The sequence below is a fragment of the Pantherophis guttatus genome, chromosome 13 (genome assembly GCF_059756535.1).
Source record: "Pantherophis guttatus breed Tessera chromosome 13, ASM5975653v1, whole genome shotgun sequence".
Taxonomy (NCBI): Eukaryota; Metazoa; Chordata; class Lepidosauria; order Squamata; family Colubridae; genus Pantherophis; species Pantherophis guttatus.
Window position 1 is genome coordinate 13,298,246 of NC_142075.1, and position 26,569 is coordinate 13,324,814.

A 26,569-nucleotide genomic window follows, 5' to 3' on the forward strand; every position below is an offset into this window, starting at 1 on the left:
AGCAACATGGAGCTCCCATGTAACACCTCTCCTGCGCGAGCTGCACTGGCTCCCGGTGGTCTTCCGGGTGCGCTTCAAGGTTCTGGTTACCACCTTTAAAGCGCTCCATGGCTTGGGACCTGGTTACTTACGGGACCGCCTACTACCATCAACAGCCTCCCACCGACCAGTACGCTCCCACAGAGAGGGGCTCCTCCAGGTGCCGTCGGCCAAACAATGTCGGCTGTCGGCCCCTAGGGGGAGAGCCTTCTCTGTGGGGGCACCGACGATCTGGAATGAGCTCCCCCCAGAGATACGGAGGATTCCGGATCTGCGCACCTTCCGCCGCGAGTTGAAGACGCTTTTGTTTCATCAAGCTGGCCTCGCCTAAATCTCCTCCCTTCTAAAGTGTAAATTCTAAATTTTTAATGGATTTTAAAATATGGGTATTTTAAATTGGGTATTAATTCAGCCAAATTTATTTAATTCATTTTATTCGATTTTAAATTTTGTATATCTATGTGTTTTATTTCATGGCTGTGCACCGCCCTGAGTCCTTCGGGAGTAGGGCGGTATAGAAATTCAATAAATAAATAAATAAATAATAAATAAACTGTTGTAAGTTTACCTGTATATGATTTTGAAAAGATTCATAACTGAATCTTTTTGAGCTGACTTTGTCCAACAAATCCAACCTGCACCTCAAACATCCTTTTGCATCCTTTCTTGTAAAAGTAAAGATAAAGATTCCCCTCGCACATATGTGCTAGTTGTTCCCGACTCTAGGGGGCATGTCCATTTCAAAGCTGAAGAGCCAGCGCTGTCTGAAGATGCCTCCGTGGTCATGTGGCCGGCATGACTCAATGCCAAAGGCGCATGGAACACTGTTCCCTTCCCACCAAAGGTGGTCCCTATTTTTCTACTTGCATTTTGTACATGCTTTCGAACTGCTAGGTTGGCAGAAGCTGGGACAAGTAACAGGATTCGAAGCGCTGAACTGCCAACCTTTCGATCAACAAGCTCAGCGTTTTAGCCACTGAGCCATCACGTCCCCAATCCTTTCTTGGCAGTCCCCCAAAACACAGCTAAACATAACTCAGAACCCTCCTGCAGTAATTAAATTCAACATTTGGGAGGGGGGGAGTCAGAATCGGGTCAACCAAAAACTGGCACTGCCTTGAAGAAGGGCTTAGAGTCTCAGGTTGGGAAACGGGTCTCTGGTCAGTCAACAGGAGTGCTGATTTACCACCAGCTTATGAGGTACTTAGGAGCTGAGGTCTTGGCAGCACAAGGAAACAACAGCCAGCAACTCAATAGCCAGCCATCAATATCCCAATCAAACCAATAAAAAGCCACACACAACCAGCATCACATAGATACTACACATAGAATAGCCCAAAGCCCACATTCTGGTAAAGAGAAGTTCCCTGAGGATGGGCTCCAAGAGGAGTCTGAAACAGAGGTAGGCTGCTGGGGGTTCGTAGGGGTTTGGGAAAACCTCTAGCTAAGATTCTGTGCAGTTCAGAAAACCCCAAAATCGCACTCCTGGCTGGCCATGCCCACCTCGCCCCTCCCCTCCCAGAAGTCCCCATGTGGCCTGTTTTGGATGCAGGAAAGTGCTGGGTGTGTGCGGAGGCTCGGGGAGGGCACAATATGAGCCAACCGGAAGTTCGGGAAGGCCAGAAATGGGCCTGTTTCCGGCCTCCAGAGGGCCTCCGGAGCCTGGGGAGGCTGTTTTCACCCTCCTGGAGGCTTGAAGAAAGCCTCCAGAGCCTGGGGAAGGCAAAAATGCCTGCCCCCACCCCCTGCTGTGGTGCAAGAGGCCATGCCCGCCATGGCCACGCCCACCCAGCAACTGGGCAGAGAACCGCTTGCTAAATTTTTTGAAGCCCACCCCTGGTCTGAAAGCTCAGAAGACTAAATCTGTGGTCCCAGCGACCAACCCAGATTGGAACTCAGATTATTCCTTGCAAGGGAAAAAAATAAGGCATTTCAGACAACCTCGAAACCTGACAGAATGTTCATTAGCGTATAAGATGGCCGACCCATAGGAGGCAGCCAAAAGTTATTTTCTGCATTATATCAGCCATTGTACTTAACCGAAGTAAGCATTTCCGTATAAAGATCTATCGTGTCCCCTCCTCTTTCTCCCGCAAAGTGATAAGTGATGTTTGTTAGTATAGAAAGTGGCAAAAATCTGTATCACACCAGTGTGCTATTAATAGTGCATTAAGGATATATAGTTCTCACTACTCCTCTTTTTTGCTTAGTTACCTGTTACCTGGCCTGTCCTTCACCCAATGAAAGATTGTCTGTTAACTAGTTAACTAGATTTATTTGTTTGAGAATTTATGTGCCTCCCTGCCAACGCCTGGGCACCCTGTATGCATGGTTGCAGCAATTCCAAGTTGCAACAGGGACAAAGAAAGAATGAAAGGAAAGAGAAACTAAGGGGGAGAAAAATAGCGTTTATCTTCCTAGCCATCCTTGACTTCAAAAAGAAGAACTGAACTAGGTTCATACTTGGATGGAAGGCTGCCAAGAAATGTGAAAGCTAGATTGGAAAGTTGACCAAAAAAACCCCCAGAAGAAGTGGAAAACTACTCTACTGTTGCCAAGAAAATATAATAAAATAGACCAGTGATGGTGAACCTTGTAGACACTGAATGTCCAAACTGTGTGCGCGTGCATGCCCAAACTGAAAGGTACATGCACGGGTGAACCAGGGGTGAAATCCAGCAGGTTCTGACAGATTCTGAAGAACCGGTAGTGAAAATTTTGAGTAGTTCAGAGAACCAGCAAATACCACCTCTGGCTGGCCCCAGAGTGGGGTGGGAATGGAGATTTTGCAATATCCTTCCCCCAGGTGTTGGGAGGGAATGGGGATTTTGCAGTATCCTTCCCCTGGAGCGGGGCGGGAATGGAGATTTTGCAGTATCCTTCCCCTGCCATGCCCACCAAGCCACACCCACCAAGCCACACCCACAGAACCGGTAGTAAAAAAAATTGGATTTCACCACTGGCGCGAATGCATGCATGACAGAACATGCTCGCACACATGCACATGCATGCATGCGCAGGAGAGACGCGAAGACCAGCTGGCCAGCAGGAGTGAGGGCATCCCAACACCGGCAGTACGGCAAGAGGTAAGATATTTTTCTTTCGTGAGCTTCTGTTTCATCGTTTGCAGGGAAACAAGCTCACGAAAGAAATGCCACGGAGATCTGACCTGGGGCAACGTCACACGTGCCAGCAGAGAGGGCTCTGTGTGCCACCTCTGCCATGATAGGTTTGTCATCACGGAAATAGACAGATGTATGAAATTTCCAGAAGCTGAACCCAACTTGGAGTAGGGTTTCCCTTTCTCTTCTTTGTTTCTATCAGCCTAAATAATATTTTTTTTTAAAAAAGATATCTTTGCCTTTCACTGTTTTCTGCTATCTATTTTGAATAGCTTGCTGACAAAACACAATCTGGATAGTTGAATCTTGATCAATAAAATGATTAAGTTAAATATGGATAAATATAGCATATTTATGGCACAATACAGATGAAATGGTAGGTATCTGCTGTGAATGAACAGATAAATAACCGAGCTTGCATTTATTGTTAATTTCTGCAACGAACAACCTATCCCTGAATAAAACATATTTTGTAAATTTTAACAACAATGATCTGCAGTCCAAAATACACACAGGCACACACATAATTAAATATCTACGAATAAAGTATCTATATATAAAAAGAAAACTGTGCGGCAAATTCAATAAATAATAGATATATAAATTGATCTAACTGGTTAATAATTAAACGGCAATTCTTGGGTGGGGTGATAATTCTCTTTTAAAATAGTTGGATGTATGTTTGAATAGACATAGAAAGATTTCATCTGTAAATACTGTAGCTGTCATTGTGACATGCTACAGTGAGAGGACCTGTCATCGGAATCCCTTATGGAACTGACTGAGCCTTCTTTCTTTCTTTCTTTCTTTCTTTCTTTCTTTCTTTCTTTCTTTCTTTCTTTCTTTCTTTCTTTCTTTCTTTCTTTCTTTCTTTCTTTCTTTCTTTCTTTCTTTCTTTATTATATTTCTATACCGCCTTTCTCCCGTAGGACTCAAGGCGGTGTACAGTCAAGATAAATATAGATACACAAACATTATAAAATTGCTAATTAAAATTATTATTATAACATAGTTTGGCCCAATTAAATAGAACCTAAAATTAGATAACATTTTAAAAACATTCACATGTTCATATGTTTAGCCCCGCTTTGGGGCTTCTTACACATATTTTCACTACCTCAATTCCGAAAGAACCTTGGGGGAGGAAATCTTTAATTTAATTTAGACACTAAGGCACTAAGTGCAGAATATCCTAGATTTGGTCCTCTCATCTTCTCCCCAATATGCATTATGAGGTAGAAAGCCTGGGAGAACGACCACCAAAACATGGTTGGCAGCTATAATCCATGGAGATATAGCTAGATAAATTTGGGATGCGATGGACGTATTTGTTTAAAACCTTTACAGATTACCAGAGTTGGAAGGGACCTTGGAGGTCATCCAATCCAAGCCCCCCACCCAAGCAGGAGACCCTACACCATTTCTGACAAATGGCAGTCCAATCTCTTCTTGAAAGTCTCCGGTGATGAAGCTCCCACAACTCTGAAGGCAACTTCTGTTCCATGGATTGATTGTTCTCACTGTCAGAAAATTTCTCCTCATTTCTAGGTTGAATCTCTCCTTGGTTTCCATCCATTATTCCTTGTCTGGCCTTCGGGTGCTTTAAAAAATAGCTTGACCCCATCCTCCTCTCTGTGGCAGCCCCTCAAGTATTGGAAGACTGCTATCATGTCTCCCCTGATCCTTCTCTTCACTAGTCATACCAAGTACTTGCAACCATTGACTGTTTGAATTTACAATGCCCAGTTCCTGCAACCATTCTTCGTATGTTTTAGCCTCCAGTCCCCTAATCATCCTGGTTGCTATTTTCTGCACTTTTTCTAGAGTCTCAACATCTTTTTTTTTATGGTGTGGTGACCAAAACTGGATGCATTATTCTAGGTGTGGTCTTACGAAGGCTTTATAGAATGATATTAGTACCTCACTTGATCTTGATTGTGTTAATGCAATTTAGGATTGTGTTGACTTTTTTGGCTGCCACTGTTGGCTCATATTTAACTGGTTGTCCCCTAAGACTCCAAGATCCCTCTCACAGTTACTGCTGTTAAGCCTGGTTTCACCCAGTCTACTTGTGTGCTTTTGGTTTTTCTTGCCTAAGTGTAAGACTTTACTTTTCTCTACATTGAATTTCATTTTTTTAGATAGGGCTCAGTGTTCCATGTCTGTCAAGATCCATCTTCTATTCATACTATGTGCTATACTCTATATATCCGGGATACCTGATGGACTATCTGCGGCCAGCGACAGCTCCCCATCACCCGGTGCGTTCCCACAGGGAGGGCCTCCTTGGAGTGCCGTCGGCCAGGCAGTGTCGTCTGGCGACTCCTAGGGAACAGGCTTTCACTGTGGACGCATCTACCTTATGGAATCAACTCCCCCTGACCTGGAGCTCCGGGTGGCCCCTGACCTGCGCTCTTTCCGCCATGACCTTAAGACATGGTTATTTCACCAGGCCGGACTGGACTGAAGGGGTTTTTAAGGGGAGTTTTAATGGTTTTTAACATTCAATATTGACTTTATCTGTTTTTATTGCTTTGAGCCGCCCTGAGTCCTTTCCGGAGAGAGGGCGGCATATAAGCTTAATAAATAAATAAATATACCTGATCCAGATGTGCAAGCAAAACTCACCCATCTAAGCTAAGCACCAGGGAAATTACATTCCTAGAGACAGAGGAGGGGGGGGGAAATAACCCCATCCTTCTGTTCTAGATATCTTGCTTGAATAACAAGCATAGTTAGCTAACCAGGAAACACAGCAACCTAGCCTGCAAGGCTGCATAAGCAGCAATCCATCACTCAGCTTGACAGCAATCTGAAGCATATGTAACTCAGCACTGAGCGTCCTTGAACTCAATGAGATTTCTTTCCAAGTTATCCTAGTTAATTTTGGTTAGCGCTTGAGTTGCTCTAGCCAAAGCCACTCCTTTTTGTCATATAGAAGACACTGTGACAGCTCTACTACATACATATATATGTATATATTTTTAAAAAATGAATTTATTTCAGGTTAGTGACCTTGGTAATAAAGCTGTTTGGCAATTACAACATCAGCACAAACATACGCATGTCCCTTTTCAAATTTCATCATTTCAGATGCCTCCTTGGAAAAAGTCCAAGGCTTCCAGGACCAACCTGTATTATGATGCAGTTCCATGTTTTATTTGCTACGCATTAATGCATCCTTTGTGATGATTATCGATGTAATCAAGTACTGTCCTTGAACATTTAGCTTGTCATAGGAAGCCGAGGAGGTAGGGAAGCAGCAACAACAGGTAATTTTCTCACCCAGAAGCAACTGATGGAAGGGGAACAATTGCTCTGAACTGGACATACAGACAAAACTAGACAACACAGTATCAACAGTAGAGACCTTCATATTTCTAGGTTCTACCATATCACAAGATCTAAAATGGACAGCTAACATCAAAAATGTCATCAAAAAAGCACAACAAAGAATGTTCTTTCTGTGCCAACTCAGGAAGCTCAAACTGCCCAAGGAGCTGCTGATACAGTTCTACAGAGGAATTACTGAGTCTGTCATCTGCACCTCTATAACTGTCTGGTTCGGTTCTGCAACCCAACAAGACAGACACAGACTTCAGAGGATAATTAGAACTGCAGAAAAACAATGGCTACCAACCTGCCTTCCATTGAGACCTGTATACTGCACAAATCAAAAAGAGGGCTGTGAAAATATTTACAGACCCCTCGCAACCTGGACATAAATTGTTTCAACTCCTACCTTCAAAACAACACTATAGAGCACTGCACACCAGAACAATTAGACACAAGATCAGTTTTTTCCTGAACACCATCACTCTGCTAAACAAATAATTCCTTCAACACTGTCAAACTATTCACTAAGTCTGCATTACTATTAATCTTCTCATCGTTCCCACCACCCATCTCCTTCCACTTATGACTGTATGACTGAAACTTTGTTGCTTGTATCCTTACGATTTATATTGATATTATTTCCTGATTGCTTATTTGTAACCTATGACTATCATTAACTGTTGTACCTTATGATTTTTGATGAACATATCTTTTCTTTTATGTACATTGAGAGCATATGCACCAAAGACAAATTCCTTGTGTGCCCAATCACACTTGGCCAATAAAAAATTCTGTTCTGTTCTATTCTATACAGTATAGAAAGCCCCACTTAAAATAAGGTTGAAATATTTGAAATCATCAAATGAATCTATGCCTCCCAATCAAAGGAATACAACTAATGAGTTAAAATATGCATCCAAATGCTAGTTCAGTAGCTGAGGTTTCCCCATACAAGCATCTTATGGAAGTATTGATTTCAATAGACAATAGAAAGACAAATCCATAGGGGAAAAATCCTGCTAATTAGAGATATGCATTATGCCATGATCTTGATATGTTTTGTAGGGGGCATGTACTGCACATGTGGTGGCCTTGGTAAAGGAAATGGGTCTTTTCCTCAGGTCTTACAGTTGCCACATGTTTCCTTGGAAAATGCCCATTCTGAAGTAAGGTGTTGGCAAGCATGAAACTACGACCACTTTTGCATTCAGTTAGGGCCTCCTTAAACACATATTCACCTGGGAATGCATATTGATACAATTCCTACTTTAGAGCAGTAATTCTCAAACATTTCTTCACCACAAACCCCCTTTAAATACCTTTTGGGGCCACGGACCACCAAGACTTAACTCAAGATTTAAATCATAACATTTCTTCAAGGTTTTGTGGATCTGCTGTAATGACACTGGGACTCCCCAGAGGTCCATGGGCCCCAGGTTGAGAACAGGGGTGAAATCCAGCAGGTTCTAACAGGTTCTGGAGAACCAGTAGCGGAAATTTTGAATAGTTTGGAGAATTCAAGAGGAAAAGCTGCCATTGTTTTTTTTCCCAATTTAGGTGTATATAGCTACCTGATAAGAGCTGAAAACATCAGGACAATGAAAGATGGCAACAGAAAAAGATTTTGAAGACCACATCTGGTAGCCTTTTGCATGCTTCTAGCAGAACTATTTACATTGTTACATACGTGCAAATTGTAATGTATATCATGGACCTCAAGCTGGTATAAACAAGATCCGTTCCGACTCAAAGAAGCCTACAGTTGAATCATTGGATTTTTGAAGAAATTCACAATTCTAATGGCTTATTGTCCTTTGAGTTTAGAGTTTAACCTGAGGAAATTGTTTAGTCACACACACCTGCCAGAATTTACTGGATTGCTAATAATCTAATCTAATCGTAGTAATAATGATTCCAGAAATTTTAGTTGGGCTTATAGAGTGGTTTATACTATGACAGTAATCCACTAGGTCAATCAACATCACTGCTGGACACAAAGAGAGCTGGTAGGCCTTGATAAATGCCATAGATTACATGCCAAAATGCCATAGTGGTGTGGAAAACACTCCATAAAAAACATTCTGAGAATACAAAAATAGATAGATAGATAGATAGATAGATAGATAGATAGATAGATAGATAGATAGATAGATAGATAGGAGGGAAAGTTCCAATTCCAAAAAAAAGGAAAGGAAAGCTATAGTTTATCCCCAGATTTGATCAATGTCCAACTAAAACCTGCCTCCCTCCTCCCCACCCCCCATCTTCTTGGTGTACAGACACAATGAACACAAATATGCCATAATAAAAGTTAAAGATTGGTACAATTAATTGCAGGAAGCCCACTGTTGCCACTGATGCATTTGCTTCAGATTAACCTGTGACATTTTTCTTCTCCCTCGTCTGTCCTCAACTCCAAGTAACCTCAGAACTTAAGTCCCCAAATGGACCCCTCATTGATAACCCGAACCGAACCCAAATGGCAGCTTATTATTCATGACGGTTTAAACAGTGCCAGCTTAAATACTCATTCGAAACTTTACAACCATCTTTTCGTTCAAAACTTTCCCTCTCGTTTAAATTGCTCACCCTGGTCTTCTCAGGGACGTTACCCTACAGCCGCATTTCATTAGGCTACATAAACGTAGTGAAATCTTTCCCTTCAGAAAGAGATTGTTGGAAGATTCATGAGGTGAATTCAGAAAAAAAAGGGGGGGTTCAAAACGTCATCATCTTGGGGAAAAGGATGAAAATTGAAGACATGCACGTCGGAGGCAAATGGATCACCCTCTTATAATGGCTAATTGACATTTGAAAGATCTAATGGATCAGTCTTTAGCACAGTGCTGATTATAGTTCTGGACTGCCAATTAAATCCACCCAGTATGAAATCCACTATGCACTTACCTGGCAGCAAATCCCATTACATTCCATTTGATTTGCTTCTGAATAGAGGTGCATAATGTTCAACCTTACTTTAGAAACTCTGGCAGAGCAGAATTTTTTAAAATAATAATAATAATAATAAAACAGCTGTCCAACAGACAGTCTTCCACATCTCACAGAGAGGCAAGCACAAAACTTTGAATTTCTCAATCTTGGGAGACACCCTCCACCCCCCATAAAATCTCCCATATCCTATCTGAAAGGCTTCCCCATTACAAATTGCTTTAGCCCCAATCATGATTAGTCACAGAAAACACAGACAACAGGAAGCACATGGATATGAAGCACATGAGATGGTTGGGGAAGAAAAGATGGACCTTTTTTTCTTTTCATGTGGTTTGGGTTACAATGGTTTGGTTTTGGAGCGCCTTTTGGGAAACCTGCAAGGCGATTACATGGGCTGTGATGTTTTAAATCGTCGTGGGAATGAGGAGTCCTGATTAACTTGTAAAGGATGAGTTAACACTCATGATGTTCTTTAGTTTACGTAAAGAGATTCGCTGTCGATAAAAAGCAGTTTGCCCTACGAGAATCAAGGCAGGAGAGAGAACTGAACCACTGGAGCTAAAAAAAAAAAAAATCAGTTAACGGGAGTCAGCTAGCTTTCTTCATAAGCAAAGGCTTGGTAAACCTGATTTAGTTCCCTTTAAAGAGAAATAAAATGCAGCCAAATCAAATATGGCGCCTGAGAATAGAAGGAGGCCAATTTTTAGAAATAGGGATATTGAATCTTTCCTCATTCAGGTCTTTAAAAAAAAAGAACAGAATCTTTGCCTATGGCAGACTGTATTTCAAAAATCCAAATGTTCCCCAAAGGATTTCAAATCGTAAATTGGCGGCCTATACAATCAACTCTGATTTCAGTCAGCCCAGTGGTTCATCTCCTCATATTTTGTAAAGGTATCGCAGAGGAAAAGGACTTGTCACGACCACTGGATGGTTTATACTGTTTAATAGGACATATCTGGTACTATAAACATGGAGACCTTGAAGACAGAAAGATTTCTTGCTTCCTAGCATGATTTTATTCATTTATTTATTTCACTCAGTAAACCTGGAGGTCTCTTACTGCTTCGTGTACTAAATTTGCCTTGCATTGTCCTTATATTACCTACACTCAGGATTGTATCAAAGGTTAGCCTTCCTTGTAATGTTCTTTTTTTTGGAGGAGCTTCTACAAGGACAACGATGCATCTACAAGAATTGATTATTGGATGGTGAATCGATCATGTCACTTTGTATAACAAACCCACGAATGTTATAATTCTAGGACCAAAAAAAAAATATTCTTCTGGTTTCTGGACCATACAAAGGCTATTATCTTTCTTCTCCAGTAAGATCTCTTTCTCCTCGTGGTTTTCTTTATTTTCCTATCTCCATCATGTCATATAAAAAGAAAGTAAAAAATTACTTACATGTGTCTGGTTTATGGCAGTTGTGGCCTTGTCGGAAGTATTGTGGGTTTTCAATGACAGGAATCCGGGTCATACCGATCACCACCGTGTCTGGGCCAGTGTCCAACGATGAAGGTGTGGTAATGCCGTGGTTGATGTGATGAAGAGGGCTGGCAGAATCCTCTTCTCCACTGATTACAGCCACGGGACCTAAAAACAAAGAGATACGTCATCATTATCATCATCATCATCATCATCCAAGCATTTTTCCTGCAGGTGAAGAGTCCGCTTTTCAGATCAACAACCACCTTCTTGTGTGCTCGAACGCAGCATCTGGAGCTAACTGGGAATTTTACATGTCTGCGTTTATGTTTCCTTGGCATCAGAAGGCTGTGAAAATATTTACAGACCCCTCACATCCTGGACATAAATTATTTCAACTCCTACCCTCAAAACGACATTATAGAGCACTGCACACCAGAACAACTAGACACAAGGACAGTTTTTCCCCGAATGCCATCATTCTACTAAACAACTAATTCCCACAAATTGCGAGCCCTCTCCGTGGGGGCCAACGACTCGCCCCCAATAGTCAGTGATGGCACCAACTGACTATATCAGGATGTCGGAAACCACAGCCACTCGGTCTTGGATGGGTTGAGCCTGAGTCTGTTCCTCCCCATCCAGATCCGTACAGCCTCCAGGCACCGGGACATCACTTCAAGGGCATCATTGGGGTGGTCCGGGGTGGAGATGTACAGCTGGGTGTCATCACCGTACATCAAAAGAAATGTATCTTTTCTTTTTATATACAGAGCGTATGCACCAAAGACAAGTTCCTTGTGTGTCCAATCACACTTGGCCAATAAAGAATTATATTCTATTCTATTCCATTGTATCTTTAAATGCAGAATAGTTGTCATTCTAAATATCTCAAATATGGTGGCTTTCCTGAGATTTCCTTAGGAGTTTAAAACACCATAGAGAAAACTATAGTATTACAAAATAATAGAAATGAACAAGACCTCGGAGATCCTCTAGTCCAGATCTTGTTCAAGCAGGAGACTCTATACCCTTCTGGACAAATGGCTGCCCAGTCTCTTCTTCAAAACTTCCAGTGATGGAGCACACACAGTTTCTGAAGGCTAGCCCTTCCGCAGGTTAATTGCTCTCACTGTCAGGAAATTTCTCCTTAATTCCAGCTTGCTTCTCTCCTTGATTAGTTTCCATCTATTATTTCTTGTCTTGCCTTCTGGTGCTTTGGAAAATAGGTCCCAGATCCACATGTGGGTCCCAGATCCACATAGGCAATGCAGTAAAAAGGATGGGGTTGCTATTTCTGAAATGAAATCTGGACTCTTTGGACTCTTTTCCCTGAAAATGGCCTGAATTATCCTGGAAGAGGCATGTAAGAGAGAAAGGATACATTCTTAGCAAACACCCTTTTCCTTGCATAACCCCCTGTGCCAAAATCCCTTCTCCCACCACAAAAATAGTCTATTCCAGTGATGTTCCAGACATCTAGGCTGCATAAAGAGAGGGACAGAATCTAGATCATGTGAAGTGTTAGTACCACTTTATAATGCCTTGGTAAGGCCACACTTGGAATACCGCATTCAGTTTTGGTCGCCACAATGTAAAAAAGATGAGGAGACTCTAGAAAGAGTGTAGAGAAGAGCAACAAAGATGATTAGGGAACTGGAGGCTAAAACATATGAAGAAAGGTTGCAGGAATTCGGCATGTCCAGTTTAATGAAGAGAAGGACTAGGGGAGACATGATAGCAGAGTTCCAATATCTCAGGGGCTGCCACAAAGAAGAGGGAGTCAAGTTATTCTCCAAAACACCTGAGGGCAGGACAAGAAGCAATGAGTGGAAACTAATCAAGAAGAGAAGCAACCTAGAACTAAGGAGAAATTTCCTGACAGTTAGAACCATTAATCAGTGGAACAACTTGTCTCCAGAAGTTGTGAATGTTCCAACACTGGAAGGAGAGATTGGATAACCATTTGTCTGAAGTGGTATAGGGTTCCTGCCTAAGCAGGGGGTTGGACTAGAAGACCTCCAAGGTACCTTCCAATTCTGTTATTTAATTCTAGTTTCCCAATTGAATCTATGGTTAAATCTCTCCATACTGTGTGAAATTAAAGAGTTTTCATCCATGTCTTCTGACTGCAACTTGGTGTTCATGGATGCATTCTGCCTGTTTGTCCTATGTAGTAGTTGTTGCAGTCATTACAGTGTATGTTGTAAATGATTCCTGGTTTTTCTTTCTTCTGGAGCTGCTGGGTCTTTTGGTTTGAAGGGCTTTAGTTGACTTATGTGTAGCAATCAGCGTAGCATAAACTTTGCATCATTAAAAGATAAAGGTAAAGTCTTTAAGAAGATTGTGGATAACCATTCGTCTGAAGTGGTGTAGGGTTTCCTGCCTAAGCAGGGGGTTGGACTAGAAGACCTCCAAGATCCCTTCCAACTCTGTTATTCTATTCTATTCTATCAGTAACATCCCCTGTTGTCCTCAGGCAGGACAGAAAGGCTGTTGTAAGACAGACAGACAGTCAGTCAGTCAGTCAGTCAGTCAGAAAGAGAGGCAGGCAGGCAGGGAGGCAGGCAGGCAGGCAGACACACACACACACACACACACACACACACACACAATCCGTGCCTACTCCTGTCCTCATGATACTTAGGATTTAATTGGCACTTGGAAATCAAGACATACACTTACATCTCTCAACTCCAAGATTTCACAGAGATTGCAAAGTCTTCTGCTATCTGTTTGCAAGAAGCCAAATGTGCAAGGAAGTCCCAGATTCCCAGTAAGAGAAGGAGAAGGAGAAAAGGGACAGAGATCAACACTCTCCTTGGCATTTTAATCAAAAGAGCCTCAATTTGTTAAACCAGAGGAGAGAGAAAAATGATGCCTAGAGTGATTTTTCTTCTGCTGTCTTGAGGCTCTCGTTGAGATGAGGAAGAGTCAATGCATTTCATTTTCGGTGCCTTTCATCTGGATGTATGGGGTGGGTGGGCAACAGAGATTTCTTTCTTATGTCACCTGATCTATTCCAAAGTGCACAATTTCTTTTTCGGGAACATGAGTCAGCAAACAAAAGAGAAGCGCCAAAGTCTATTGTTGAAAAAGGGTTTTCTAAAAACTTGGGCATGGGAAGGGAATAGCAATAGCAATGGACTTATATGCCGCTTCACAGTGTTTTACAGCCCTCTCTAGGTAGTTTACAGAGTCAGAATTTTGCCCCCAACAATCTAGGTCCTCATTTTACCGACCTCGAAAGGATGGAAGGCTGAGTCAACCGTGAGCCTGGTGAGATTCGAACTGCCAAACTGCTGGGAACCGGTGATCAGCAGAAGTAGCCTGCAGTACTGCACTCTAACCACTGCGCCACTGTGGCTCAAACCCAAAAAAATGCTTGAGATGCACTGCAGATCAGGCAAAGTGGCGAGCGAAATGCAAAACTGCACATCCCATAATATAGTGGGAATAACACAAAGAACAAGAAGGCTGGGATGAGGTTGTGATATGGAAGGGAAGACCTTTTATGTTCTTTTTTTTCCAGGACTTTTAAAACACCATTGGTGTTTTAATGGAACCTAATAAAGTTACCAAGTAATCAGTCTGATTTCTGGCAGCCATCATCGATATTGGATTCAGAAGAAAAGGATTACTCTCGCCTCATTTTTCCCCCCACTCCCTAATTCCCAACCTTTATTGTAAACTGAATTTGACAAATTTGCATTTCTTTTGCTTTTTTTTTTTGTCCTTTTGACTACAGTTGCTGTTGTCAACATGAGTGATGGATTGATACCCCACAGGAAGTGGCTACCATGGTACGGATGCTGAGCCAATAATCTTTATGAGACTTACAAGATTTCTGTTTGCTCAGCAAGCAGAAGGGAAGCATGCTGGTTGAAAACCAAACAAGATTTCATCAAACACTAGCAAGGTGATGGTCATTTGAGAGCAAGGGTGCTACAAATAAATAGAAGGATTATTGACCTTCTTATAAAATAGATCGGGTCATCTGTGTTTTATAATATTTGTCTCACTCTCAACATAAGGCCACCATAATGGCACTCCCAAACTTTTCCACTACTTAGATTTCCATTAGAGAGGGAAAATGTTCTACAGCTTCTTTCCGGGGATCAGAAGGATGGAGGATAGCAGAATATTGGTACGTGCTAATTTGTAGACATTGACATAAATCCAAAAACAATTAGATTTTTTTTTTCTACAACACACTGGACTAGGCTAAAATGGGTTTCGGTAGTTCTGTGTTTTAATACATTGTAGAGAGCTTGAACATCTGAATATCCAAGTGTTTTCCAGAAAGGACCCCATAGTAAAAAAGAGAGGACACACTCTCCCTTAAATGCAGACACGCATGAATATGTGCACATGCACAGAGAGAGAGAGAGGAGGAGGAAGAGGAGGAGGAAGAGGAGGAGGAGAAGGAGAAAGAGAAGGAGAAGGAGAAGGAGAAGAAGAAGAGGAGGAGGAGGAGGAGGAGGAGGAGGAGGAGGAGATGAGGGGGAGGGGGAGGAGAACAACAAAAACAAAAACAAAAAACAACAACAACAACAGAAGGAGACCACAGTGAAACAAACCCAAAACAATCCATTGCAAATAGACTGTTGGATGGGTGCAAAATTTAAGGCATGGAATGAATAAAATGGAATATCATAGAAAAGGCCATCACTACTTAAGGAAGCATTCACATTGACCTTGAAAACGAGAAATATGTATAACAAAACCAAGTTAATGTTAGGTCTCTGAAACCATTTTTTTCTTTGAAAGATCTTTTCTTGTATGAAACAGTTTTAAGTGAGATGTTCCCAGTTCAGAGATAGTATCTGAAATAGACCCCCAAAGCATAATTCTTCAAGATTTTCCAATGTGAGCTGCAGAAGTGTCTGGATGTCCAAAGAGCTGGTGGAAAATAGAAAGAAGTTTCTGGTGAGTGCTATATGGCAAGCTGACAAATCTCTCCAGAGCAAAGAGAGATTGTTGAGATAACCCAAGTGACTCTGGACAGTTTATATTGGATGTTCAAAAGAGATCTGGTTAAAGTTTTGAAAGATTCTTGGGTCAAAAAAGAGATAAATAGAAAACAAGCTCTGGGACTATATTTGATGGTTAACAATTAAGATTTTTTTTAAAAAAGTTCAGAGATGGAATACAGGGTTGGCTTATTTGACCAAGGTTTAAAAGTAATTTTTAAAAATAGTTATAGCTGGTTTCCCTTACTGAACTTTTGGTGATAAAGAACAAATGATGAGACTTTGGGATTTTATTTATTATTATTTTTTAGTTAAGAGATGAGTTACGAGGCAAAGAGAGCATATGCTCTATGATGAAATGGTTATAAAATATTTAAAATGCTTTTACTTGCTGGGGTGATGGGGGGACTTTTTTTCTTTTCTTTCCTTTTTTCCCCCTTACATTGTTCCCCTTGTTTGTATTTTTCCTTTTGCATTCTTATATTGTTTGCAGCTTGTGTTAGGTTTTTATTTCTTCCATTTGTAATTCTTAATAAAAATTACTCGAAAAAAGCTGCTGGAAAATAGAAACGAACAGAGATCAATGACAGTTTTGTTGGCTTATTTTTTTTTATTGCTTGAGAATCTACAGGCAGTAAAGCAGATTTCTTCCTAAGTGGGAAATATCAGTGTCAGTTTTTGACAGCTTCCAGCTATGAATTCAGGTGATTCATACCAATAGAAACCTCTGGGGAACAGATGTCTCTGAAAGCCTCAATTTTACTCTCCTTTCACATGTAGAAAAAAATATTTCAAAAATATAAAATATTTTTATATAAAAAGTAAAACACGGGCACATATCTACCCCTCAGCATTTTGGCACTCTTCCTGCTTCAATCTCTATTATGTACCACTCCATAACTGGATCATGGCTTGCAGGCCACTAAATGTCCATAATCTGATTTTTTAAAAAAGCAAAAAAGTTGATATGCAGTTCCTGCAGCCCCCCAGAAGTGCTATCACCAACATTTGGCAGCAAATCATCAAACAGAGTCATAATTTAACTGTTGGATCGGAGCCAGAAACAATACTAAGGCCTATGTAAGTTATCAAGCTGGTTTAACAAATCTACAAAACGTTTTTAATTCTTTGTACGCCTTCTATAAAACGTTAAGATGCAAAAGCCTGGCTCTGTCCCCACTGCATGATATCATTGCATTACCGTATTGCAAACTGCCCTTCCTAATCCCTGGAAAATAAAAGAAGGCAAATATGACTTGTCAAAGGATTGCTGCAAACTCCTGGGTTAAAGCTGCTGGGTTGGAATTGGGGAAATTAAGGTTGAACGTGCGCCTTGAATATTTTGCTGTCTGGGACACTGAAGGTCAGATAGTATCTCGTGGTCCAATCTACCCCTCTTCCCCCGAAAATAAGACCCAACCGGAAAATAAGCCCCAGCATGATTTTTCAGGATGCTTGTAATATAAACCCTATCCCCAAAATAAACCTCAGTTAAGATTGGCAGCCAGATGGATGCATTTAGTTTTTTGTTTTTTTTTTAATTTGATTTATATGCCACCCTTCTCCGGAGACTCAGGGCGGCTTACAATGCGTTAAGCAATAGCCTTCATCCTTTTGTATATTTATACAAAGTCAGCTTATTGCCCCCACAAACTGGGTCCTCAATTTACCTACCTTAGAAAGGATGGAAGGCTGAGTCGACCTTGAGCCTGGTGAGAATTGAACTCGCAGTAATTTCAGGCAGCTGGATGTTAAATGCTGCTTTAGGAGGCATTAGCCTCCTATGCCACTCAGGCTCCTTAAGTCAAGAAAACGCAGATGTGATCTTCACAAAAAAATCCCAGAGATATACCGTATTTCCCCCGAAAATGAGACCTAACCATATAATAAGCCCTAATGCAGTGGTTCCCAAGCTTTTTTTGGCCATGCCCCACCTAAGCATCTCTAAAATCCTGATATCCCCCCCCCCATGAGATATAATTCTTACTATTCAAAAAGTGAACTCCTACTCACGTGGAGGAAGCCTAAAAGGCCATTAACTTGGTTTAAACAAAGTTCCAAATTGCCCCCGTTAAAAATCAAATTGCTCCCCGTGGGGCCTGGGCCTCACATTGGGAACCACTGCCCCAATGCATCTTCTGGAACAAAACTTAATGTAAGACCCGGTCTTATTTTCGGGGAAAACACGATATATCTCTGGGGTTTTTTTGTGAAGATCACATCTGCATTTTCTTGACTTCCCAGTGAAAAGTTGTGACTTAAAATATAAAAATAAGACTTCAGTGTAATCCCATAGCATTCATAGTAAGACATTCACATTAGCTCAGGGTTTTTTTGTTTTGTTTTGTTTTGTTTTTAAAGGAGGTTTCTTAGATCATCTTCATGCAATTAATTGGCTTGTGTGTTAGCTGGTTTAAAAGCAAATGTTATCAATTAAATAATAACCACCACCTTGGCTCCAGCAACTGCCCTTGTTTAAAATCCCCAACCTTTTACAGAATCCAGCACTCATTCACTCCTCAGGGTAAGCTTTCTGAGCCAAGAAGAATACAGACTGCAACTCATAAAACAGAGTAAGTGAAAGCACAACAAATACAATTAAAAATCTGGCTGTGCTCGGAGATGGATTGCATTTACTGTCTCATAAAAAGAGCCTTCATCCTGTCAGGCAAACAAAAGGAAATCAATTTCTTAATTTTTATTGGCAGATTTAGGCCGCCAGCCAAGCTTACGTTTGCTTATCTGAACGCGGGCGACCGGAGTGGGAAATACTCATCCAGTGGCTTTTGTATTCCTCTGACTCAAGACAAAAGGACACTAACTGAATTCCACCCTCTGCCGAAAGAGGTTGCTTTGGCACATTTCCTGATGTGTCTTCCTGGGAAAGTCACTCAAGCATTTCCTTTTTTAGGATTTTTTGTTCGTTTGTTTGTGTTCTTAGAATAGCAATAGCACTTAGACTTATATACCGCTTCATGGTGCTTTACAGCCCTCTCTAAACGATTCACAGTGTCAGCCTATTGACCCCAATAATCTGGGTCCTCATTTCACTGACCTGGGAAGAATGGAAGGCTGAGTCAGCCTTGAGCCTGGTGAAATTTGAACTGCCAAATTGCAGGCAGCCGGCAGTCAACAGACGTAGCCTGCAGTACTGCATTCTAACCACTGCGCCACCACGTCTCATTAGTCTGTCCTCTCCACATTCTCACCACAGTCATAGGAAGGAGATCACAAGCCTACCATAGAACATGGAATAGCAGAGTTGGAAGGGAACATGTAGCAGTGGTGAAATCTGCCTGGATCTATCCAGCTCGTGCAAGCCGGTAGGGCCAGCGGCTTTGATGAAAAGAAGGACTAGGGGAGACATGATAGCAGTGTTCCAATATATCAGGGGCTGCCACCAAGAAGAGGGAGTCAAGCTATTCTCCAAAGCACCTGAGGGCAGGACAAGAAGCAATGGGTGGAGAATAATCAAGGAGAGAAGCAACCTAGAACTAAGGAGAAATTTCCTGACAGTGAGAACAATGAATCAGTGGGACAACTTGCCTCCAGAGGTTGTGAAGTTTTTAAGGAGAGATTGGATAACCATTTGTCTGAAGTGGTGTAGAGTTCCTGCCTAAGCAGGGGGTTGGACTAGAAGACCTCCAAGGTACCTTCCAATTCTGTTATTTAATTCTAGTTTCCCAATTGAAACTATGGTTAAATCTCTCCATACTGTGTGAAATTAAAGAGTTTTCATCATGTCTTCTGACTGCTACTTGGTGTTCATGGATGCATTCTGCCTGTTTGTCCTATGTAGTAGCTGTTGCAGTCATTACAGTGTATGTTGTAAATGATTCCTGGTTTTTCTTTCTTCTGGAGCTGCTGGGTCTTTTGGTTTGAAGGGCTTTAGTTGACTTGTGTGTAGCAATCAGCGTAGCATAAACTTTGCATCATTAAAAGGTAAAGGTAAAGGTTCCCCTCGCACATATGTGCTAGTCGTTCTTGACTCTAGGGAGCGGTGCTGAATGAAGACATCTCCGTGGTCATGTGGCCGGCATGACTCAACGCCAAAGGCGCACGGAACGCTGTTACCTTCCCACCAAAGGTAATCCCTTTTTTTCTACTTGCATTTTTTAACATGCTTTCAAACTGCTAGGTTGGCAGAAGCTGGGACAAGTAACGGGAGCTCACCCCATTATGCGGCACTAGGGATTTGAACTGCTGAACTGCTGACCTTTTGATCGATAAGCTCAGCGTCTTAGCCACTGAGCCACCATGTCCCTTTCTTTTTGCATCATTACAGCATGTCAAAAATTGAAACAAGCTCCAAGCTTCATTGCAGCACACAGATATTAACAATCAATTGAGTAAAAATATTGTTTCTCTATTTTTCAGTTTTGACATGGGGCTTTAAACCAGGGGTGTCAAACTTGATTTCAATGAGGGCCGCATCAGGGTTGTGTTTGACCTCAGGGTGGGCATGTCCAGCTCAACATCACTCATGTTGGGGGCGCCTGTGGTGGCCCAAGTGCTGTGCCAGAGAAAACGGGCTTTCCTCCTGCAACCCTCTGCCAGTGTGTGGCTCTCCTGAGCTCTGTTTTCTGTCAGGGTTCCGACGAATGCCCTAATTAAATCACAAGCCCCGAGTCAAGCTTCAAAAGAAATCCAGTTATTTATTAGGAGCTTCATGTCGGCACGTTCCAAGTGAAGCCAACTCTGACCCCACGTAATTTATGCTCCAATCATGACCCTGTTTCCCCCCATCTTCCAGGGTGTGTCATCAATCACATTAGCCAACCCTAACTGTCCAGCCACTGTGGGTAACCTTGGGAGACAGCCTTGAGAGAGATATGTCTGGAATGTACTTCTGTTTTTGGCTGTTGTGTTGCTTTGTCGGTTTCCCATCCTTCTTGCCTATGGCAATTCGAGAGCAGGCCAGGATGCTTTGCAAGTTGACATTTTCACTGACAGAGGCACTACGGGCCAGTCCTTCACTGTTTCCAAGGTAGCCCCATGGGCCACATCTAAGCACCCCACGGGCTGGATCCAGCCCCCGGGCCTTGAGTTTGACACACCTGCTTTAAAGAGATTTGCTCTAATATTAGAACTTCAGGTTCGACCATCGAAGCTCAAGAAGTAGTAATGTAGTATAATGATTAAAAGTGTTGGGCTGGAACTGATGGAACTCAAGCTCAAATCTCTCATCACCCATGTAGCTCCCTGGATGTATTTGAACCAGTGACTATCTCTCCATGACCTAACTTTGTAGGAGCTACATTGTGATGAAAACATGAGGAACAATCTCAACTGTGCTACCTTGTGCTCCCGAAAGAAATGCAAGATGGGATTTCAATTGTACCGCTTCTCACTTTGTCCTCAAAGCAACCCTGTTAAGACTGGTCAAAATTGGAAGATGCACTGCTGAACACCATCACCTCTTGGCCTCCATTGTCTTTTCTCTCCCAAGAACTTGACGTCGTCAAGACCCAACCGCTTGGCTTGCTTCCCATCTTTCTTTCTTTCTTTCTTTTTTTTTCCTGCCATCATGAATTTCAGCTCTTCGTTTGCTTGCAGCCAAGCTTCCCTAGAGGGCACCTTGAACTCCAGAACCACAAGCTTTATGATGGCAGAGCCCGGAGGTTGTGGTGTAAAGGTCTTAGTGGTAGCCATTAATCTCCTGGATCACTCATCTCTATCAGAGACACGCCATAAAAATGATATAAGTGTTTCATTCAAACGGTACTGTGGAGGGAGTGAAGATACAGCACAGAGCCTGATTGATTTCCAGTGTGTCTGCTCTTTACCTTCAAGTATAAATACACAGCAAAATCAATTGGAATAACACCATATCAGCTTTCTAATCTCTTCTGGTCATAAGGTGTGTTTTATATACTGCAGCATTCATTCCTTTTTTGTACATCAGGCATATATCTCTTTGGTTCATGCAGCCTCTAGCTGTTGTGACAGTACATTGACTTCTTTGTCCCCTATCCTGATTGCATGCACACCACAGACTTATCTCGGTTACTGAATTAACCCATTGTCTAGTTTACACAATGCACTGAACTGTGGCTTACCAAACAGACTGGTTTTGCATAGCATTCTAAGCCACGCAAGCAGACGTTTAAAATAACCAGGGTTAAACTCTGACTAAGCTTAACATTTTCTGCAGGTACAGCTGCTAAATCTTTAACTGACCTGAGTAAGCCTTTTTAAAGAGACTATTATTGTTAAATGCCTTTTTTTTCTCTCCCCCGTTCCTCTTTTCATCTGGCAAAGAATATCACAGAAGTGCAGCAGAAGGTTGGCTAATAGCTGAGCAAATCCATAGCAATAAAATAAGATTCTCTGGCTTGTTAATCCAACTAAGCTGATCCAGGTTTTGTTGCATCGTGACACAAAAGCGATTCTTAGCAGTGCCCATATTTGTCTACTTTCATTTGCTCGGATTTCACGCATATTCATTTAAAAAGACCGAGATTTATTTTAGTGTCATTGCTTGTCACCTATGGCTCCAATTTATAAGAAGGATTAAAATTACATTCTTGGTAGTATAGTCACTAGGATATGCAAAGTGGTAAATTCAGGATCTGCATCCCTATGGCCATTTTTTGCGTGTGTGAAGTGTCAATAAGAAGCCACTGTCTAATGCCTAGGGCTTCCAAAAATCAGCTTTCATAACATTTCACTGGCATTTGGGTTGTTGTGGAGAAAATAAGAAGAGGAAGAAGTATTATGTATGTTCACTGCCTTGAGTTACTTATAAAGCAATAAAGTCAGGATAAAAATCTAATAAATAAATAAGTTATTGTAATGCATGGATCTATCTATCTATCTATCTATCTATCTATCTATCTATCTATCTATCTATCTATCTATCTATCTATTTACCTACCTACCTACCTACCTACCTACCTACCTACCTACCTATCATCTATCTATCATCTATCTATCCAGGGGTGGGCTTCAAAAAATTTAGCAAGGGGTTCTCTGCCCAGTTGCTGGGTGGGCATGGCCATGGTGGGCGTGGCTAGTTGGCTTCCTGCACCACAGCAGTGGGGGGCAATTTTGCCCTCCCCGGGCTCTTGAGGCTTTCCTTGAGCCTCTGGGAGGGTGAAAATGGCCTCTCAGGCTCTGAAGGCCCTCTGGAGGCTGGAAATGGCCCCGTTTCTGGCCTTCCCGAACTTCCGGTAGGCCCGTTTTTTGCTCTCCCTGAGCCTCCATGTGCGCCCTGCACTTACCTGCATCCAAAATGGGCCATGTGGGGACTCCTGGAGGGGCAGGGTGGCCAAGGCCAGACAGGAGTGGGATTTGGGGGTTCTCCAAACTGCACAGAATCTTAGCTAGATGTTCTCCCGCACCCCTGCGAACCCCCAGCAGCCCACCTATCTATCTATCTATCTATCTATCTATCTATCTATCTATCTATCATATACCTATCTCAGAACAACTATGGGCTTGGGGCCATGATATAGGAAAAGGCATGGCAGAATCTGGGGGGGCGGAGTAAAAAGAGAGATTAGCCTACAATTGCTATATAGTCACAAACAAAGTAAATCCAACTCCCCTTGAGTGCCATTTACCATTATCTAACTACTGTATAATCAAATGCTGACTATTAGTTAAGAGAATTCCTGTGCATAGACTTTTAGCAATAAATAGCTTCATTGAATCTTCACATGTGGACCTGGTCTTTCATAAAACTGATAATATACATTAAAATATGAAATTTTTAGTACTCAAAACTATAGGAGATGAGCAGATGGAGCCTGAGGGTGGAGTTAAATGCATCATCAGTTTAGAGTCCTTACATTCCCAGAAGATACCCTAGTCTAGCCCACCATGAATTCTATTCTTATTTATGGCTGTTCACTGCCCTGAGTCCTTCGGGAGTAGGGTGGTATATAAATTTAAATAATCAATCTAATCTAATCTATTGATAGATTAATAGATGATGGATGGATGGATGGATGGATGGATGGATGGATGGATAGATAGATAGATAGATAGATAGATAGATAGATAGGTGGGTTCTACTTACCTTTACTATCAGTTCGCAGCAGGGCCACTTGCTTCACTCTCATGCACGCTCTTCTGCGCAAGCGCAAAAACTTCTGTGCATGCACAGAAGTGTTTTGATGATGTTGGGGTCGGTGGGTGGAGCCTCCCGCCGGTTTTACTACTGGTTCTATAGAACCAGTGCGAACCGCGGGCAACCCACCACTGGTTAGATAGGAAGGAAGGAAGGAAGGAAGGAAGGAAGGAAGGAAGGAAGGAAGGAAGGAAGGAAGGAAGGAAGGAAGGAAGGAATGCAATAATGCATTTCTATCTTCACCGCTATATTGTTTAGAAAAAAGAAAGTTTGTGGACTCCAGGTGAATATAAAAGAGTGTGTGCAAGAGGCAGATCCTTATGACACAATCACCATAATTACAAAACAGAAGGAAATTCTCAGACAAAATAACTTCTTCAAACATTCTCAAAGAAAGAATGTCATTTCCAAACGGATTCCAAACTTAATCAAATGAAGACTCTATTCAAGACCAATAAAACTTTGGTAGAGTGAAGAGGGGAAGGGTGAAGGACATCATTGCCTCCCCCGTTGAGTTAGAATATTGTCTTACGCTAAGAGCCATTTGTCCTCAAACTGAAACTCTCAACCCTCCTGCTCTACTGGGCTACCAAAATGCTACTTCTCGCTTCTCAAAGCTACTGGGAACTTGCAACTGCTACAGAAGTAAATCACCTTGTCCTCTGACTCACGGCTTACAGAAATTAGTGCCAATGGAAGTGTCGGTATCAATTTCATAATGTTATTGAATGAAGGCAAAACGGAGCCCAGTCCCGTACTCTTGACAGCTTGTCAGTGTGATGGATTGAGGATGAGAAGACAGACAGCTGTGACAGAAAAGGCAATGACTCAAGATCAATTAACCTGACAAGGCTATCTTGAAGTCTCATCATTTAATGTTTGACACTGGCACACTCTCCTTTGGAGAAGAGGTATGTGTAGCGCACATTTTTTACCATTTCCTAGCGGTAACTGGAAAAACTGTAGAGCCCAATGGAGCATGTTTCTCCCTGGAAGTTTGCTGATTTGTTGATTTGCAACAACAGACTCAACAAATTATTGAATCTGTCATCTGCACCTCTTTAACTGTCTAGCTTGGTTCTGCAAGCCAACAAGACAGACACCGACTTCAGAGGATAATTAGAACAGCAGAAAAAATAATGGCTACCAACCTGCCTTCCATTGAGGACCTGTATACTGCACGAGTCAAAAAGAGGGCTGTGAAAATATTTACAGACTCCTCACATCCTGGACATAAACTCTTTCAACTTCTACCCTCGAAACAATGCTATAGAGCACTGCACACCAGAACAACTAGACACAAGGACAGTTTTTTCCTGAACGCCATCACTCTGCTAAACAAATAATTCCCTCAACACTGTCAAACTAGTTACTAAGTCTGCACTACTATTAATCTTCTCATCGTTCCTATCACCCATCTCCTCCTTGTTGCTGGTATCCTTAAGATTTATATTGACTGTTTCCCTACGACTATCATTAAGTGTTGTACCTTATGATTCTTGACGAATGTATCTTTTCTTTTATGTACACCGAGAGCGTATGCACCAAGACAAATTCCTTGTGTGCCCAATCACACTTGGCCAATAAAGAATTCTATTCTATTCTATTCTAAAGTTCAACCGTCATTAGGAAGCCGTCGTAATTTTTTTCAACCCACCATTTTTGTTTAATTCTTTCATTAACGTTACAAAAGAAAAGTTACACAGCAAAAGAATGTCTCTTGTGTGTTTCTGCATTGAAATACATAGGAATCACAAGGTGGTTTATTTTTTTAAAAAAAACATACTATTCAGAAAATTTGTAGGGTTTGAAAATTGCAGTTTAAAAGCAACTTGCCCTCCTACTTGTTCTCTACCGTAAAAAGGTCAGTTTTCTCAGAATATTTCCAACAGACTCCCATTAAAAGCTAACTTTTATGTATAATTTGGGAGAAACATTATCTTTTCACACCTCCATGTGCCTAATTTATTTCAAAGAGAAAACCTGATGCAAGATTGTCAGTTCTTAAGCAAATGCAGTTAAATTATTGTTTGTATACTTAAATGTGCACTATTCCAAGAATTTTGTAGGCAAACAAAATGAGCCCACCTGTCATTCTTGCCCAGTTCTATACATTTCCTTGACCAAATATTTTTAAAGCAGGTGCTTTATTACTGAAAAGCAGGGATATTTCTATCTGAACTCCGAACACCCTGCATCAAAACTGGCATTGTATCTCATACATACTCAGCCAACACTAGTTTATTCCAAAACAATGACTGAAAAGAGAGATACCAAAAATGGAGTTCAGGATTAGCCCTTTTATGTTCTTCTGAACAGAGTAAATCAAACACTTGGGGCAGTGGTGGGATTAAATTTTTTTTTACTACCGGTTCTCTGGATGTGACTTGGTGGGCGTGATGTAGCTTGGTGGGCATGGCAGGGGAAGGATACTATAAAATCCCCATTCCCACCCCCCTCAGAGGAAGGATACTACAAAATCCCCATTCTCTCTCCACTCCTGGGGGAAGGATATTGCAAAATCCCCATTCCCACCCCACTCTGGGGCCAGCCAGAGGTGGCATTTGCTGGTTCTCCGAACTACTCAAAATTTCTGCTACTGATTCTCCAGAACCTGTCAGAATAGCACCCCTGACTTGGGGG

The 26,569-nt window shown here is 41.8% G+C and overlaps 1 protein-coding gene across 6 annotated transcripts in view; it reads right to left on the reverse strand.

Annotated features, from left to right (window-relative positions):
* NTRK3 (neurotrophic receptor tyrosine kinase 3) overlaps nt 1–26,569 on the reverse strand; it is a 467,456-nt gene that overhangs the window by 163,421 nt on the left and 277,466 nt on the right. For all 6 annotated transcript variants that reach the window (XM_087878354.1, XM_087878355.1, XM_087878353.1 and 3 more), the window contains one exon: nt 10,859–11,047. In XM_087878354.1, the coding sequence (XP_087734480.1) occupies nt 10,859–11,047 (189 nt within the window). The remainder of the gene's footprint in view (nt 1–10,858; nt 11,048–26,569) is intronic.